Raw genomic sequence first — 20,246 nt, forward strand, 5'->3', positions numbered from 1 at the left:
TATTAATCAACAGCTAATCTATATATATCAGTATGTATATCAATCCAGTTGCAAGTAGTAAACAGGCTGGCACAACAGCAGTTGTATATTGGATCGTGATGCATATATTTCATTGTTTGGGAACATATTAAGCAAACTTTTTAGAAGTGACTGGCTGAATGAAAGTAACTCATACGTGTGATTTCTTGCCTTTTTTATTTAGAAGCAGAATCTCTCTTATTAAAATTAATTAAACTTTGTATATTTTGTAAAACACCTAAATTGTTTCTGCATTCTATGCTCTGAAATCTGTAATCTCTTGTAATAAACATATGTGATTGCATATATCAGTTATTTAGAGAAAAGCATATGAGATGTTCAATAAGGCCTTTAAATTTCTTATTGAAATTTTTACTTGTCCATGGGTAATCCATGTTTCAGATATTTTCTTGCCCATTCAAATTGATATTCTACTTGATTGAAAGATGTCTAATAGCTAGCATCAGATTTCATCTTTTCTAACAGGTAATCTACATCAGGATATTCCTTGCATGTGTAAAAAATCATTTGCCATGGCAACAGAAAATGTTTGGAGACCTGCTTTCATGTATTTGACTGTTAAACAAAATGAACTTACTCACGTTTAATGATACTACACCATTTCAGCAAATGACAATCCAAGCAACATTCCAAGTCACTATACTGGGACATACACAAACTTCGTGAAAACATTCCCAGTGATTTACCGCCCACAACTGATGAATTACAGCACAGTTGTTGTTCCAACAGTCATTTCAGAGAAGGACAACGAAAATTGGTTGAAGTGTAAGTTGGACACAAATATGACTTAAGCATACACATACTTGAAAAGTCACTGCTTGTTAATGTTTTACCCACTTAAGTGGGGCCATATCATGATAACTCCATTCACTCCACTTTCTTTGGAACTTTTGTTAACAAAGTTAAATTCTCAGATGTTTTACTGGCACTGAGGATGCAACATTTAAACATGTACATGGTTTAGTATAGTGTACTGTCTGTAAATGTTGAGAAAATCAGTAACCATGTAAACAGACCTGTACATGCACATGGTTGCCAGTGATGCAAGAACTACACATTGTCCTGACACCACACCGAACAGTCCTAACACTAACCTCTTAATGCTAACGCCTGTTAGTACCAATTTTTAAAGTCTTTAGTATGACTTGGCAGGGGTTAACCCTACATTTTTTGAAACAAGGATATATAAAAACATGTACATGAAACAAAGATATGCAGTGTATAAAAGAAAGACACAGAATCTGAAAGAATTTCAAACTGAGTGAGGTACAGCATGCTTATTTTCAGTGGTTTATACATTAATAGCTGTCAAGTGTAAGCCTGATGTGGAGATGAAGGGAAAGGTCAGTTTTTATATTATTTAGATTAAATGGCATAATTGTGTGTGTGCGTGCGTGCGTGCACGCACACACATTTTGGTTGATACTGTAGTCTTAACCAGCAGTCATCTTTAAGATAGTCAAAATTCTGTTAGGGTTGCATTTAGTAAGCTAATTTTAGACGCTGTTAGCTTCAAGGACAATTTGGCTGTTCATAGCATCCTTTCTTTTCAGTGGAATTTTCACAGTGATGAAAGTTAATTTGCAAAGACTTTTAAGCAAGGAAGATGTATTACTGAAATAACTGCAGCTTTTCTTCATATCTAAATTTATTTTGTTTTTTCATTTAAATGGCAAAACCATACCATTTTTAAAAAAATTCACTTGAACAAGTTGATTGCTGGATAATGTAGACACTGATAGTACTTTCATAAACATTTAATAGTATCCGTGTAAACAAAAGATATTTACATACACACCCCCTTAACCATGGAAAGTGTCTCACTTTTCATGATATGAAGGTTCACCCATATATTCACCCTCAGTTTTTTGACAAACAAGAGAATTTACCTTTCATTTCAGTGCATTGCATTTCAGTCACCAGTAGAACAAACTTTTCAATGGCCCTCCGATCAGTCCCAGTCCAGTCACCATGTAGTTGTAAATGTTTATATGATTGCTTTCTATCTTACCAGGCTGCTTTGCAGAATTTGACAGAAAGCATCCTGACATGAGGGTTTTCAAATTTTTAAACATATGATTCTGATATATGATCAGATATAGTTGCCATAGATTTGAGAAATCTTCTCAGTAGAATTAGACCAAATTTAAAAGAAATCATAATTACATGAAGGGCTTTCAGATTTGTACCAATGATGCAAATCTGCCATCTATTATGGCTGACATTACTTAAAGGAAAAGAAAACCAAACTAAAAATGAAATATTCTCAAAAGTCATTGAAGAGAGTTTGACCAAAAATGACAGCATTCTAGGTTGAAGGGCTTTATATTTTGTAGATGTGATGCTGGTCTTCTCTCTTTTGTTTGTTTGTTGTGGGGTTTAATGCCATTTTTCAGCACATGATAGGCTATGAATGGCGCCCAGTATTAATGGTGGAGGAAGAACCTGGAAAAACCATGGGAAGAACCACCAACCCACGAGAAGTTACTGGCAAGCTTTTACGCATACCAATGTTGGCCGAATCTTTGACTCGAACCCACACAGACAGAGGTGAGCGGAGAGCACTTTAGACCACTCGGCCACTCATGGCCCCGGTCTTCTCTCTGTTATTGCTAAAGGTAGATAAACCTTTAAATGGCTTCATCTCAATCTCATTTAATCTGAATTTGACTAAATTGGACAGAAAGAATCCTAGCTCAAATACCTTTCAGTTTTATACAGCTGATGCCTTCCTGCCATCTGATGCAGTGTGGTGTGCACATCATCTCGTGTCTCGTCAAGTTCATTTGCCATAGAGTTATGGCCCTTGATACTTAACTTAATGTCTTCTCATGACACATTGTTTCCAAACAGCACAGCTCAAGAACCCTTAAGCCAATTCTGATTCAATTTGGTATGAACATTGTCTCATTGATCAAGGTATGCATTTATGGCTCTTGACAGTCAAGTTTATATCTTTACAAGGGATGTGAATTATAACTTGGCATAGCTTTAGAAATATTTGACATATGATGCAATTTGGTATGAACACTGTATCACAGACCTACCAACCTTTATGATTTTGCCGTTAAGTCTTACAAAAATAACCCTTAAATTATGAACTTAAGGCATAAAAGCAAAACTTCGGAAATTAGGTCGTTGCCAAAAAATCTGGATAATTGGTTCAACCATGTTTGATTTGGATCCAGGTTTCATATTTAAAATTAGAGTAATCAGAGAACCAGACTAACTTTACAGCAGTACCTCAGATGCTTTAAGATGCACATATTTTTCATGTGAAGCATCTGCATGATCAAACTGTTGATTATAGAATTTTGAAAAATGCCATCCAGCAAGTGAAGCATACTGAAGACGAAAGGGAAAATAAGCCGCTAACAAGGTGTTAATAATCAGCACAGAAGTATAGAAAGAAATATTCAGATTCTTGTGAATATGACCAGGAAAGGACATAATTATGTTTGTTAGAAATCACATGCCAATTTGAGTATGTCTTGCGGCAGGAGATATGATTGCCATTGTCATTTGAAATGGAATTTTGTTTTTAATTTATGTTTATTAGATATCATATGCCAATTTGAGTATGTCTTGTGGCAGGAGATATGATTGCCATTGTCATTTGAAATGGAAATTTTGTCCAATAATTGCATCAGTTTGAGAGATAGCAACAATGGCTGTATGTGGAGCTGAAGTTTATGCAACTATACTAGTGGTAAATAAGGTCTAAGTGCACAAGCCAAATAGCCAATGAAAAATGATGTTTCTGACACAACTAGGCATTATGTTGTTGGAAGATCACCTGGAAGTTGATGTATTAGGATGTATTGAGATGGCTTTCAAAATGTGTTTCCTACTCGAATTTCAGGCGAAAATGACAAAAACCTCCAGGGGTTAATTTTTTTATCAGTAAATGTTGTGTAATACATGTATTACATGTTAGTTGATTACACCATTGTTTACCATGATTTGCTTTGCAAAGCCCCTCTAAAATGTTCATGTATAGCCTGTAAGATTGATTGGGAATTTTACAATATGGCAAGCTTTGACAGAAAGCATTTTGGCATAAAGGTCTCTCAGTATTGGAAAAATGATTCTGATGTACCTTCAAATATAGATGGAGATAACAAAATAGAACAACCTTAAAATAATTGTTTCTGTAGCATGCAATAAATAGCAAAGGAAAAAATTTCTACAGATTACTCTTGCATTAGGCTATTAGGCAGGTCTCACCTTTTGAGTGATCTAAGGCCCACTTGGGGCTCTTGTTACAGATTATGTTGGCACCAGCCATGTATATATCTGACAAAGTGGGTCCACTTATACAAACTTGACTTCATAATAATCATACCTTCAAATCTTTACTCTAAACTTTTTGTCCAGTTTTCTTGATATTTTGACATACTAAGCATATTCTGTCAATGAGCATGTGTTATTTCAAAGAGCAAAAACATTTAAAATAAATTGCTGTGCAGTTAATGGGTAGCAAGTTTTTTTTACAACTGAGAGGTCAGTTGTACCCCAAGTTCCAAAATTCTATGGAAAACCCTGGGTTCATTACAGCAATTTTTATAGAATGGGTTTCAGATTTGCACAGGTCATGTAACACTGGAACAATAATAATAATAATAATAATAATAATAATAATAATAATGCTTTATTTATTGAGGGTGATTCATTAGTCAAGGTCTATTCTCCCTTGAGACCCTCTTAAGGAGAGTAGAACAATGCGCATTAAATGAAGATAGCAATAATTAGTGTTTAATATTTTTAGTATAAAAATACTAAATTCCATTATCTATTAGAAACACATACATGCTCATGATACCAATGGAACCTTATGTAGCATACATGACATTGATCACTCTCAAGTTGATAACAGGTAGTTTTAGATTTACCTATTTTGCAGAAATTGTGTCAGTGAAATTTGAATTTTTGTGGTTATAACCAAGAACATTACATTTTCATTTTGCAATACATTGATATATAGCATATTAATGATACAAGAGTATGTATTTTTAGGAATTATATCAACTAAGAAAAAACTTCTTTCTTCCATCCTCAGCTCCACAGTTTGTAGCATCCTTTGATTTGGCCAAAGAAGTGTACTTTTTCTTCCGTGAAGAGGCAGTAGAGTTTCAGAACTATGAGGAAAAGAAAATTGTTTCACGGGTGGCTAAAGTATGCAAGGTGGGTCTCATATAAAGAAGAATCCTCATTTTCTTTGTTGGAATATAAAGAAGAATCCTCATTTTCGTTGTTGGATTATAAAGAAGAATCCTCATTTTCTTTGTTGGATTATAAAGAAGAATCCTCATTTTCTTTGTTGGATTTGTTTGTGACTATTGCAAATTACTTAAGCTGCATCATTTGAATGTGTCATCAAAGATTTATTGGTTTAACAAATATCTTTGAAAATTGTGCAAAGTATTTTAATAAATGATTTTTGCCAGCCAAGAAGAGCTTTTTGTCATTATCTTATAAAATAGAGCAATAATTTTGAATTGGTTTTGTGACAGTTCTTGGATTGTTGGCTTATCTTTTTCTTTTTGATTTTCTTCCATGACGGAAGTTAATATACTTTATTTGCATATTGGATAGATCTACCAAACTGCCCAGATTCAGGATCATTCTTAAGATTGCTACCTCCAGGTTTCTGAGTGCTGTTTGGAACGGGAGAATGCTTGGCTATATTGATTTGAACAAAGGGAAACAACTCAAAGTCTGCAATTGTTTCTTATGATTCTCCTTGCAGAAAGACAAGGGTTCAAGTATGACTCAGCGTTACTGGCTGTCATATCAGAAGGCCCGTTTACTCTGCACTGTGCCAGGATTTAACCCAGATTACTTTGATGATATCCGTAAGTAGAAACGCCATCAAGATCACACAAAAGATTGTTTCATGTGGTAGTAGTAGTGGATGTTATTTGTTGAAAGATTATTAGCGTCATAGATAAAAATTAAGGTGATTTGTTTGTGGTAGTAGGTTATCTTTTTCTGTTTTGATCAAAATAATTACAGATTTTGAAAATTAAGGTGATTTAAATTGCATAAATTAATACTGAAGCACAAAGTCCCTCATTCCATACCTTGTATGGTCTTCCCAATACTGAAGCACAAAGTCCCTCATTCCATACCTTTTATGGACTTCCCAATAATGAAGCACAAAGTCCCTCATTCCAGCTCACTATTAAGCTTTTAAAGTTTCACAAATATGCCACATGTATGTTTAATTTGCCCCTCGGTTCTGCTTCTTAATAAAACTCACCAGCCGTCGGTTCTATAAGCATTTATTTTCAGTCATGATTCTTATTTACTTTCAGAGGATGTGTCATATGTAAAAGAAGATGACATCTTCTATGCACTGTTTACAAAAATTGCGTAAGTATGTAGTGCATTGAATACATATTGCATGAGCAAACTGTGCAAAAATGTTCTTAACACTAATGGTACCATATGCAAACAAAACTTGTATGTCGCAAAATGCAGAGTCATACAATTTTAAAAAATTAATTGCAAGAATGGTCATGTTTACAGTATTGTAACAAGGACAAGTTCAGTTTGGAACAAACATTTCTCAAAGTTTTTGCACATAAAGGAAAAAAGTCTTTTCTAATTTGTCTTATGTATACACTGCTGTATACAGTATAGACTCAGCTATTAATGTAAAGAAATCATGGTAGACCCTGTTCTCCTGGAGAATGATATAGCCAACCCTGGTAGATCAGGGTTTACAACAGATGCTATATTTATGTTTTGAAGCAAACAAGATTGACCCTGATCTGCTAGAGGTCTACAAAAAGATGTTCTGTATATACTTTCTTATAAGTCATGTGAAACTACAAACAACAAAGATCCTATTCTGCTGTAACATAATGTGCCTTCAGATCAGGGTCTGTTTTGTTTGTTCTACTGATTACTCCTAACAAACTCCACAGGCACATACTGTGTTGGCAAATCTGGGTCTTTGCAGTTTCCAGTTGGACTCGTATACAGTAATATTTATTATTTCAAGTAAACATAATAGACCCAGATCTGCAAGAGCATGACTTAGCTAGCAAAGTTGTTTACCCTAGTTGACAGATTTGGTCGTACCATATAATAATCATGTTTATTGATCCAACTGTCAGTTCCTCAACAGTTTGGACACTGCAAGACATCATTACTGGGGATTATTGGATTTATGACTTTATATTGAGCTACTTTGAAAGCATCAAAGGTTAGTCTTTAGTATCATATATTTATTTCTCTAACTTCACTTTACTAATATCATTAGATCTGAACCAAATTTAGTTTGCAGCTTTGTATTGATGAGATCTAGTTCCATTTTTGGTATTCCATGACATCAGTTATGGGAGACCTTGATGGAGTTCTGTTTTTGGCATTCCAGGACATCAGTTATGGGAGACCTTGATGGAGTTATGTTTTTGGTATTCCATGGCATCATTTATGGGAACTATTGCCTCCTGATTGTCAGTCCTCTGATATTGGTTTGACGAGCATTATTTACCCAGGATTGTTGGATTTCATCCAGATTTGGCATGGCACTTCATATTAATGAGAACTTAAATGAGTTTGATTTTTATTTGCCTGCCTTTAGGTTGAGCATATTATGTTAGGATGTTGTTGATCCATCTGTTGTGAATTTCATTTATGTGCAATAACTTGAGCTGTCTATCATATGCAGTTAAGAATCTTTGTGGATAACATGCACTTGTGGTAAGGAAGAAACCTATTGACTTAGGGGGCAAAAGCTCAAAAGACAAGGTCATTGACTGAAGAAAAAAAAGACTTGTGCACAGTAACTCAACAGTTACCAAGTCTTTTGAGATACGGAAGTACCCTGTCTATTTTTGGATTTGAGGTCTATGTCACTGTGACTTAGGAAAGAAAGATGGTTTCCACACAGTGACCTGAGTTCTCAACCATCCACAGTTAACAAACTTTGGATGGCTTGTTCTTAGAGTAAGGAGGAGCCAAACCGGGTTTATGTTCACTAGGTCATCATTCAAGGTCACAGAGAGTGAATGAAGAAAACTACAGTAACTGTTACAAAACTTTGTTGAAGGCTTGCACTTTGGTTAAGGAAGAATCCTATTGGTTTGGGGTTGAAAGGTCACTGCAAATGGATAAAGATATTAGTGGTTTCTGCAAATTGATATTACTTCTACATCACATACCTGGGCCAAACTTTTTGCATGACTTGTGCATGGGATAAGGAAGAAGCCTATTGATTCAGGGGTCAAAATGTCAAAAGCCAAAGCCACAGTAACTGAAGAAAGTAGTTTGGTTTCTGCAAAACTGTCAGTTATCTAAATAAAAACTCATTAAGCATTGACATCACTTAGAGAAGATATGACCCCTGATTTTATTGTTTTCTGCAGCATAAATTTACTTAGAATTTAAACCTGTCAAAGTATTCACTTTGATACTGATAAGAACTTGAATGACTTTGATTTCCAGTGTTCCACTTCATCAGTTGGTGGAGTTATTTCTTCAGACAGGCTGATTTTAAAAGATTGCTTTACCAAGATATTCCACAAGATCATAACTGGCTTGTTTCAACACAATGCTTTACCAAGGCATTCCACAAGATAATAACTGACTGGTTTCAACACATTGCTTTACCAAGGCATTCCACAAGATAATTACTGACTGGTTTTAACACATTGCTTTACCAAGGCATTCCACAAGATCATTCAAAAATGTTATGGTTGTTGATTGCCTATCCCCATGAATGGTTTTTCAGACATAATGTGCTCAGGAATGCTTGATTCTTCCAGATTTATCATGCACCTTTATACTGATATTAATGTTAGATGAGTGGGATTTTCAGGTTAACAGATCATAATTTATAGGAGCTATATCTGCTGAATGCCCATCTTCCATTTTTTTTGTTTGCCAATACACGTTGTTTTGTTTAAGGTCCTACTGAGCAAACTATAACGAGTGAGCCTCTTTGCGATGCAACCATTATTAATGTCGCAAGTCTTCAGTGAAATATTTAACTGTCATTCATTGCTGCAGTACATTTTTTTCCATGTTTCAGACAAGGTGTCAAAGCATCAGCAATATGTGCCTACAAAAAGCAAACAGTAATAGATGTGTTCGCAGGGAAATACAAATACAAGGATAATGGCTTGTGGAAGGAACTTCCAAAAAACTTGGAGCCAAAACCGAGATCAGTAGATGTAGGTTTCATCTTGCAACACAGGGAGTCATAGTAGCTTAATTGACAGAGAACTGGACTTTTAATCCAATGGTTGTGGATTCAATACCTGCCCAGAATGGTCATCTGTCTTTTTCTTTCTTCCTGTGCTACAAGTCCTAAATCTCTTGGCCATTCTGCAGCATGCTCTCTTACACCTTTGACCTTTGGGTCACATAGTAAATTTGCATTAAGGTGTATTGTTTCTTATATATATATATATTTCTTAAACCCCTTGATCAGTTTTATTCCTTCTTTGATTGAATTTTTCATGCAGTAATGAACATTCACCCAGCAACATGCTTATTCAGCCATTTGACCTCAGTGTCAAGGTCACTTGATTTGCAGCATTGCTTTGATTCTGGGTTCAATGTGTTTGCCCAGGCTTTTATGTTATATACCTTTAAAGGACATAGACATTTAATTTAGTTAATGTTTGGTAACCACTTTTTATAATGTAAGAAGATTAATAATTGGTGCGGTGCCTTATACCGTATGTTGTCATCAGGGTTATAAGTGGACCTGAGAAACTTCAAAAAACCTAAAATTTCATTTTGACCTTAGAAACCTACCAAAAAAGCCCAAAAGTTTGAAAAAATTATGAATGACTCTACCCCGCCCCACAAAAATGCTTTGTTAGAGACTTTCTTTAGGCTGGCACAGCAGTTAAGAAAGCATGCAAATTTCTTATTACTTACAGAACAAAATCAAAGTTTAATTTTAGGAACTTTTTAATAAATGTTATGTGCACCATGGAGATAATCTTGTAACTGGTTTGTATATTGGACTGGCAAAACAATTTAAACCTAAATGGTTTGTATCTTGGACTGGCAAAACAATTTAAACCCAAATGGTTTGTATCTTGGACTGGCAAAACAATTTAAACCTAACTGGTTTGTATCTTGGACTGGCAAAACAATTTAAACCTAAAACAAACCTTAATGAAAACCACCCTAAAATTTTAACATTGAATTGCGCTTCTAACCCCGTATCATGTGTCTGTATTGACAAGATGAATATTTCATAGCTGTCAACCCTCACAATTTTGGCATGAATTTCACGAGTTTTTCAGCGATTCATGGATTCATGTCGCATGTAAAAAAATCATGAATTCATCAATTCTCAATTATTTTAAATCTTTAATAAAATAACAGATTTCCTGTTAAGTGCTTGTCATGATATCAGCAGTTGCTGAAATGGTCTGTTATTGCCATTCACAATATTATTAGAACTATAGCCAATTGATAACGTTGGCCCAGTAGCAATCATTTTAGCTTATTTCAGGGTTCCCACAACTATCGGGAAAAAGTTGGGAGAGATGATGACTTTTTCCACACCGTGAAAAGTCATTGTATTTCTCAAATATTGATGAAAGTTGGGAAAAACACAGGCATTTTCCGCCACCACTTGACACCCGAAACAATCACGTAATTGAATCGTAACTAAACTGATCGTGAGTTAAATTTATTGAGTTCTAACCAGAATATTCGGAAGGTGAAGTATGTATCATTTGGGTGCTTGCAATAAACATATATGCTGAGTGAATCCAAATGCTCATTGGATTAGATTAGTATAATTTTATTTTCAAACTCGGCTCGATATCCGTATCTTTCATTATATAGAAGGTATGAAAACATGGTCATTGCAAAGCGTAGCTGCTTACCGGATGGCCGAGCAACTTAAACGTTGTTAGATTGATTGATAAATGCATGAAATCGATATGAAAATTACTTATGTTCTCAGAAATTTTGAGTGTTAGACAAGATAAAACTACGGTGTCAATGAAATGTGATCTGGTACTTGCGATTAGCATTGCTTGTCGCATGAGTACACAAATCTAACAACCCACATTTTCAAATCTTGTAGAGAAAAAAATAAAAAAAATATTAAATGAAAGTCCTATAATGGTTGCAGTAAAAAGAAAAAAATGAAAGAACACAATATTCTTCATATTTATATATTCTGAGAACAACTTCTGAAGTTTTGTTGTATCACGTGACTACGACATTGACATGTGCTCTCTGCTTGATAAATCAGACTGGCCAGATTGCTGGTTTTTACAAAAAGTGTCTGACTTTTAATTTAATATAATTGATTTTCTGTACAACAACATTATAAAGGAGTTTGTTGTTGATATATATTGGACTTCTGATGTCATCATTTGAGATTTATGAAGTCATGTGACTAATAATGCTAATGGCGAGTTCTGCATCAGGTTTCATCTACACCGTAGTTTTGTCTTGTCTGTCAGCAGATTATAGACATAACGTTTATAATACTTGCCATTTCTGAGAAAATAAATCCTTTTCTTATCGATTTCCTGCAGGTATGAGTCGATGTAACATAATAACTTAAGTTTAAATTTGCTAGGCCCACTGGTAAGCAACTAAGATGTGTCGCTACGCACGGTTGCAGCAAATTCCAAATTTTCAGTATGCAATTGCAATGTCCCCACACCCGAACCTAATGGGGTGCGAATATTTGGAGGAAACCTGGATTAGAAAATGGACTGCTATTCGTTTTAAGCCATATTTGTAGTACAAATTTTTAAATCTCAGATCTGAAATGAGACATTTTTGTCCCTTGTATTGCATATAAAAAATCTATCAAAAGAGGTTTGGGGACTGGTTTAATGAATTTCAAGAAGACAAGTTGATTTTACAGAAACTTCAGTCCTTGTTTATACAGCAGTATATAATTTTGAAGGTATTTTGTCAAAATTTGAATCAACCCGTTTAAAATGTTTTTTAAATGATGGATTTTTAACCAGGTCATCTTAAGGAGATTAGGTTGTTTGAAAAATCTTGTTTGGGATTTTATTGGCTCAGAGAAATTTAGGTATAAACTCTTTTCATTACAAGACAAGATTTTAATTATTTGCATTTATTGTTTTTTTTTATCTGTAATAGGAAATGTTTCCTTTCTATAAGATATATATTGCTATAGAATTCTTTAGAATTAAAGATTTGAAAGGAAACAAAACTTATTTATGTTCATTATGTTGTTCCCACTTCGCAACGTAATGCAGATCAAAATAAAGTTAAATTTTTATTCTATACATTGAAGTGATTTTGCATGCCATTTTATAGGAATATAATCAAACTTGTTTGTGTGATACATTTTGTGGTTTTGTACACAATCATCTTTTTTGACTTAGATATTTTGGAGAGTCAAGAGAAAGAAACATGTTTAGATTTAGAAAATTCATGTTTTGCAATCTAAAATGTTTTTCAATTCCAATCAGTAATGATCACATGTGAACCTTGAAAAAATTAATTTCTTCCTGGAAAAACCCTGGAAATTTATCTTTAGAAATGTGTGAGAACCTTGTTATTTTAATCTATATGTATAAAGTAGTTTTATAGTTACTTTTGAGAGAAACTGGGGCCTAACCGGAAGTTTGCTATGAGCATGTCCCACCAACACTGATTTGAATTGCCGTTCGGCATCGCATCTTGAAAATGTCTTCACCATCAAGGAAAAATAACAGTATTGCACAAAAATTGAAGTTTATTTTGGAATATTCCAAAATTGGCCATTCATTCAGTCATCAAACACCGATATGCATCATGCTTTTTGCACACAGTGTGCCACAACTTTTAGCATTGGGCATGGTGGCAGAGACGATGTAAGAAAGCACATTGGTAGCAAAAAGCACATGGAGGTTGGGAAACTTAAGAACTCGCAGCAGATTTCAGCTCTGGAATATTTTAAGTCCTTGACGGACAACCTGCAAGCTACCAATGCTGAAGCATTGTTTGTGAGTTTTCTTGTTAAGCACAATCTACCTTTATCAGCTGGAGACCATGCTAAACTTTTGTTCTGACAAAAATTCTGGACTTGAAGATAGCTTCATGAATCCATGTCATAATTCACTCATTTTTATCCCTATTTTCTCTAATTGCGAGCCTAGAGGGTTGGCAGCTATGATACTCTCAGGAATGTGTTTGCGTTGGTTTTATCAGTGTCAGTATCAGTCATTTGAATCACCTTTTTGGATAATTCTGTTGATAAACTGTTGTCAACTGCTCCGGTGGCCTAGTGGTTAGAGCATCCACCTCAGATGTGGGAGGTTTCAGGTTCGAATCCCAGCCAAATCATAGCAAAGACCTATAAAAATGGTAATAACAGCTGCCTCACTTGGTGCTCAGCATTAAGAGGTTAGTGTTAGAACTGGTTGGCCTGGTGTCGGGATAATGTGACTGGGCAAGACATGACTTAGGCATTGCTAGGCATCACTGTAAACTGCCACATTAAAGAGATCATAGCTATATGACTGAATTTTTTTAAATGCTGTGTTAAAAATCCAAGTCATAGAAACTGTTATGTATATTTAATTTAATTATTTGTTTGTTTGTTTAAATTTTTTGTATTATTCCATTACATGTTATTGTAAGGTAACATTGTTTACTGGATTTGTCATTTTCCAGCAATTCAGTTCTGATTGACCTGACTGTTATAATAATAGAAACACTGTATCCAGTTTATGACCTTGATTCAAAAACAGGAGCAGTTCTGGTAAACAAGTTTTATTATTATTCTTTCCCAGAGTAAGAACCATTGATTTCAATTAAGGCCATACTGCGTGTACGTGATGTTAGGCATGTTAAAAGCTTCAGATTTGTTCTGGAAGGATGACCGTGTGACCCCCATCTGGGAATCTGTTTTGTGTCTTTGGGCTTCAAACTTTTGACAAGTTGTGTTGTAACCAGTTTGGGCATTGATTTTTTTAATTGAAATTATTGGATTTCAAGTGATTATTTTCTCTGGAAATACTAGTGCTCTAAATTAATTCTTGGACAAGGGCATTTATTGAAATTTATACAGCATTCAAAAACTGGAATAATATTTTCTGTGATTCAACAAGAGACTGTTGACAATGTATCACTTTGCTGACTATTAATGATGTCATCGTCTTCCATTTTAGATTTTGTTGTGATTCGAATCCAGTTTCATTCAGGACTTTATATTACTAAGACTTCTATTTTTTTAGTTCCTGGATTGTTTTTGGATTTGATTTGTAAAACCGTAAGTTCTTTTTTCTCATTTTTCACTTGATATTCTAGGGAAAAAAGTATTTGTTACGTTTGTTGCCTGTTGTCTTCACTTTTTTCCTGTTACTTTTTGTAAGAGCCTGGACTCGTAAAACACACACACACATAAACATGGGTCATGGTCATGTTGCAGTTCATTAGCTTTGCAAACCAAAGCATATCACTGATTTCACTATTGCAACTGGATGCAGATGATGAGAATTTCAAAGATGGTCTGATGTCACCATGTGACAACTGTTGGATAGCACATGCAGTTGAACACTGTCTAAAAATGATCTGCAATCTCCAGGTAACAGATGTTTGGTAGTTTTATATGCTGTTAAAACATTGTGTAAAGATGGTCTGCAATCTACAGGTAACAGATGTTTGGTAGTTTTATATGCTGTTAAAACATTGTGTAAAGATGGTCTGCAATCTCAATGTGACAGCTGGTGTGTAGTTTTTTTTATGCCATTCAACATGTAAAGATACTGCATCTCCACATGACAGGTAGTGGATGGTTTTGTATGGTTTTAATCATCCAAAAGACTTGAACTTGTGTGCTGTTAAAATTTCATTTCTATGCAAGATTAGAATAAAACACTTTGTTTCAATTCTGTATTTATTTTTAACTTCTTGAGAATTAGTTCTGTTGTTGTCATTCTTTTTGTGCATAAAATAGTTACATGTATTCAGAACTGGAGTAATATAAAATGTAAAACACTAGAAGAAGATTGATATGACTTTAGTATCAGATTATAGTAAATAATCATTTGGAGCCTTTAATCATTTACAGGTATGTAAAATTGAATTTATAAATGCTTTAAACTGATTATTATTTCAGTTTATCATTTACAGGTCATTAGATTATTTATATATGCAAACAAATTAAATATTATTTCAGTGTATCATTTATGGGTAATTGTATCATTTACAAGTGCATAAAATTGAATATTATTTCAGTGTATCATTTTCAGGTCATTGTGTCATTTACAAATGCCTAAAATTGAATATAATTTCAGTGTATCATTTACATGCAGTTGTATCATTTATAAATGCTTAAAACTGAATATTATTTCAGTTTATCATTTACAGGTCATTAGATTATTTATATATGCAAACAAATTAAATATTATTTCAGTGTATCATTTATGCGTAATTGTATCATTTACAGGTATATAAAATTGAATATTATTTCAGTGAATCATTTATGGGTAATTTTGTATCATTTACATGTATGTAAAATTTAACATTATTTCATTGTAGCATTTTCAGGTATTTAGAATTTATTTCAGTATAAAATCTACTGGTATGTAAAATTGAATATTTCAGTGTGGCATTTATGAAGATGCCAATCTAACTCTAAGTCCAGACCAAACAGAGTATGTGAAGTACCAGCTGATGAACGATGAGGTGGGACCTACTAACGGACAACCCATGTTTTACAACAGTAACCTGGTTCTTAACAAAATTATCACTGTCTTCAATATCACTGGCAAAAGAGATACTTTGTTCCTGGTATCATCTAGTAAGTTATTTTTCTTTGAACTTATGTTGAAAGTTGCTTCAGAAGAAATAATTATCTCTGCTGTCCCTAATGAAGAATTCATTATACAGCATAATTTTGTATCGCCTTTGTTGCAGTCTTGTCTGCTTAATATGTATTTGTTTATCCAACTGTAATTTGAACTCAGTGTCAGGCAGTGTATCCCCCAGGGGTGTAAAATTGAGGGTACAAAAAACCCCTAGGTGTCAAAACTGGGGGTCAAATAAAAAATGTGGGGGTCAAAAAAATACTGACAAATTTTCATACGACTCGTACTTTTTCAGCTTGAAGTAGGATACTGCAACGTGCACAACATGCTCTCTCTCTCTCTCTCTAAACATACAAATATACCAACATGCACAATTAACAAACAAATGCATTGTCCATTTAAAGAATAATTGTATTAGTTCATTTTTCTTTTAAAGTCGTACTTTTAACAGTCTCCTCAAGCAGTATTATAGCCCAACACATTACATATAAGCCAATACAGAAAGCCAAATAAATCTTTTTAACGAAATGGGAGTTAATTTACTGCCTTTCATAAAATGTATACTATCATAGGTTTCATTGTACTTCATCCTACAACACATTTATTCAAATATCCAGGAGGATAATGATTCATCTTCTTTCTAATAAGTTACACTTGAACATTAAGATCTTTCTTTTATTGCAGCAAAAGTTAAAAACAAACAAAATCTGCAATGACCCACTGACTTTGTAATCCAAAAAACGCATTTGTCTCTGCAAGTTTACTGATTTCATTGTTGTGAAATCATGTCTTAGGTTATGATGTGTTCTCCAGATATCTTATGGCAAACGAGGGCAGATTTTTGAAAATTCTAAAATCCTGTCACGAAAAGATTATTCACTTTTGCAGTCTTTGCAATCACGCAATCAGAAGTCGCACTGGTAATCATAATGAATGTGCCGTATTCCAGTCAAGGGAATTATTTTCTTCATTTTTCATTAAAGTTAGTTCCACAGTTACTCTTTTGTGTTCTGCTTCTTTCACTTTCTTCGCTAATGCATTTTAGTGCATAACGTTTTAATCTGGTGATCACTTTCTAGTGCAACAAGCCTTGAGATTAAACATCTAGATGACAGCTTGCTGAGCTCGATGGAAATCGCGAGAAGCTTGTGAGATTAAGGGAAGCTACTCTGTCATAACATTGCCTATGCTAGTCTGGTTCATTGTTTTATATGTTCCCTGTGTTGCACTTTGCTATACGAATAGAGGAGCGCAAGGCAGGGAGCAAACAAAGCGAGGAACCAGTCAATGCCTATACTCGAAGTATATACGATGCCATACATCGTCCAATGCATTGGGTATTAAATAAATCCTGATAATATTATGAAAATCCTTTGCGTTAAAGAAACACACGGCAACAACATGTGTGCGTCAATTTTCTCCAGCGTGCGTCCCTGACGCACAATTGTGCGTAAAGGGAAACACTGATGTCAGGGATGAGGCTATTAAGATGGTCAATACTTGACTTGTTTTTCTGTCCAAAGGTTTTATGCTTTAGCCTATTAGTGTTTGGTTGATTCTGTTTTTTCATGTACATTATGCAGACATGATTTTTCTCCATTTTAAAGTGGAATTCTGCTTTTCTCCTGACGTGAATCCGATTTTTCTTGTTTATAGTCCATTTTTTATCATCTCCGATCCGGTTTTTTAAAAACAGTCTGTTCAGTCACATTCTGCAACAACCCTTGTAATGTATTCATTCCATATATTAGTTAGCCCAACGACTCTCATAAAGAGTATTCTGATTGGTCAAAAGTTTCAATTCATCCAATAAATATTCGTCTAATGGAAACTGATGGCAGTGGAAAGAAGAAGCGTGCTTGCAGCACACAAACACAAAAATGGTGTCCCGAGTTGAACGTATGGAAATGGGAATGGCTGGAGCAAAAAGTTGACAGAAATTTAGTTGGTCAGTTTATAAGAAAACTGAACGCTAGAGGTCTGGCATTTTGTGACCTCAGTTCTACATCAATTGTGGTTGGAAGATTTTGGAATGGCACCTACAAAAGAAGCTGCATATGGAAAAAATGAAGCTTAGAAGGCATCTGGAAAAAAGTGCAATTAATTACTATAAGAAGAAAGATTTCTTGCACAAGAGAACATGTAGCTCTCTGTCTGAATATGCATACTGCATGTCTCCAATACCAGCAACAGCTTGGAAGGAAGAAAGGCTCTCATTGAGAAGGAAAAGAAACGATTGCACATTGAGCCGAAAATTTCAGTCAAAAAGGAAGGCTAAACAAATCTTTGCCAAAGCCGCAAAAAGAGCTCGACTGGAATATCAACATGTTGTGTCCATTGGAGAAAAAGACAAGTGAATGTATGTGATAATTCTTATATAGTTGATGTACTTGGGTGTTTATTTTACAGATTTGTTATGAAAAGAGAGTAGTATAATATATTTGCTGCAAAAATTGAGAAATTATTTTGACTTAATTAGGATGTGAACACTTAGATGCACATGAAATAACTTAAGCACCAGTAGTATTGGAGAACAAATTCATGTGACAATAAATGCTGTGAAGTTATTCAAGTCAAGTTGAAATTTTTTGGAAGGTTTGTAAGTTTTTCAAATGATTATTTTGTTATATATTATGATCACAAGTTGCCCCAGGAGCAGTTTTTTATGATTGTAAAATGCATTTCATACATGGAAGGTATGAAAACAAGTCTAGCATCACAAGAGGCCAGCGTGGTGGCAAAGCCTAACTGCTCACTGCATGGTATTGCAAACATTAAAAGTTAGATCAAGTGATGCATGCATGAAGTCAATATGAAAATTACTTATTTTCTCAGAAATTGGGAGTATTAAAATCGTTATGTCTTTAATCTGCTGAAAGACAAGATAAAACCACATTGTTGATGAAATGTGACCTGGTACTCGGGATTTCCATTGCTAGTGACATGAGTACACAAATCCACATTTTCAAATGTTGCAGAGAAAAGTAAAAAAATATTAAATGAAAGTCGTATAATGGCTGTAGTAAAAATACAAAAATGAAAGAAAACAATATTCTTCATATTTATATATTCCAAGAACAACTTCTGGAGTTTTGTTGTATCACGTGACTACCACGTTGACATGTGCTCTCTGCTTGATAAATCAGACTGGCCAGATTGCTGGTTTTTACAGAAAGTATCTGACTTTCATTTAATATAATTGAATTTCTGTACAACATTTTAAAGGAGTTTCTTGTTGATATCACGTTGTCGTCATTTGAAATTTGTGTAGTCATGTGACTAGCAATGCAAATGACGAGTACTGAGTCAGGTTTCATCTATGCCATAGTTTTTCTCTTGTCTATCAGCGGATTAATGACATGATTATAACATTTGCCATTTCTGAGAAAATAAATCACTTTTTGTGAATTTCATGCAGGAACTGCTCTGGTGGCCTAGTGGTTAGAGCGTCTGCCTCAGATTCAGGAGGTCGCGGGTTCAATCCCCAGACGAGTCATACCAAAGACTTTCAGAAATGGTACTAACAGCTGCCTCGCTTGGCGCTCAGCATTAAGAGATTAGTGTTAGGTCTGGTCAGCCTGATGTCAGGATAATGTTACAGGTGAGACATCTTTACGATATGACTGAAAAATTGTTAAAGCTACATTAAAAATCAAAGTCATACACACATTTCATGCAGGTTTGAGTTGATATAAGTTTAAACTTTCTAGGCCCCCTGGTAAGCGACTACCAAATGTCGCTACCACACGGTGGCAACAAATTCCAAATTTTTTATATGCAATTGCAATGACCCACACACCCCAACCTAAATGTCCAAATATGACAAATAAATCTTAAAATACATGGCACTCCAAATTTATTCCAGCTATAATGTACAATTTGTGTTTTTATGCTTAATGTATTTAAGCATACTTGACTCTTTTTATGTATACAATGTTTGTTCATATGGAGAGCCTCAGGGTAATTGACCAAGTTACCATCACAAAGTAAAGTATTTATTATTGTTTATTATTGTAATTATTATTATTATCACTATTATTGTTTATCAGTTCCAGTGTGAGATGGTATTAGGTCATGCATGTTGACCTTAAGAAGAATGATATCTGTACTATAACATCAATACCATTAGTTGTACATCATAAACCTAGACTAAACTTGGAAGATGGCTTGCACTTCAGGCAAGGTACAACACTTTTAAATACTTAGGTCAGAGGTCAATATCACAGTGACTGGAGAAAAAAAAATGGCTTCTGCACAAAGTTATTGACCATGTACCATTCAGTTAGTGGATGACCGGCTGCATTGGGTTGAAAGAAGTCTATTTTTTGGGGTAGAAAGCCAAAGTTTAAGGTCACCGTGTCTTCTCAGGTGATAGCAGCAAACCATATGTGTATGTCTATGATATACCAATGATTTCCTTTTCATTGGCTGACATAA

At 34.5% G+C, this 20,246-nt stretch overlaps 1 protein-coding gene across 2 annotated transcripts in view; it reads left to right on the forward strand.

Annotated features, from left to right (window-relative positions):
- Nucleotides 1-20,246, forward strand: part of LOC149802175 (semaphorin-2A-like) — a 147,785-nt gene that overhangs the window by 94,363 nt on the left and 33,176 nt on the right. For both annotated transcript variants that reach the window (XM_089956586.1, XM_089956587.1), the window contains 6 exons: nucleotides 646-804; nucleotides 5,099-5,223; nucleotides 5,789-5,894; nucleotides 6,357-6,414; nucleotides 9,083-9,224; nucleotides 15,607-15,802. In XM_089956586.1, the coding sequence (XP_089812712.1) occupies nucleotides 646-804; nucleotides 5,099-5,223; nucleotides 5,789-5,894; nucleotides 6,357-6,414; nucleotides 9,083-9,224; nucleotides 15,607-15,802 (786 nt within the window). The remainder of the gene's footprint in view (nucleotides 1-645; nucleotides 805-5,098; nucleotides 5,224-5,788; nucleotides 5,895-6,356; nucleotides 6,415-9,082; nucleotides 9,225-15,606; nucleotides 15,803-20,246) is intronic.

The sequence above is a fragment of the Sinohyriopsis cumingii genome, chromosome 4 (genome assembly GCF_028554795.1).
Source record: "Sinohyriopsis cumingii isolate HCF-2022 chromosome 4, ASM2855479v2, whole genome shotgun sequence".
Taxonomy (NCBI): domain Eukaryota; kingdom Metazoa; phylum Mollusca; class Bivalvia; order Unionida; family Unionidae; genus Sinohyriopsis; species Sinohyriopsis cumingii.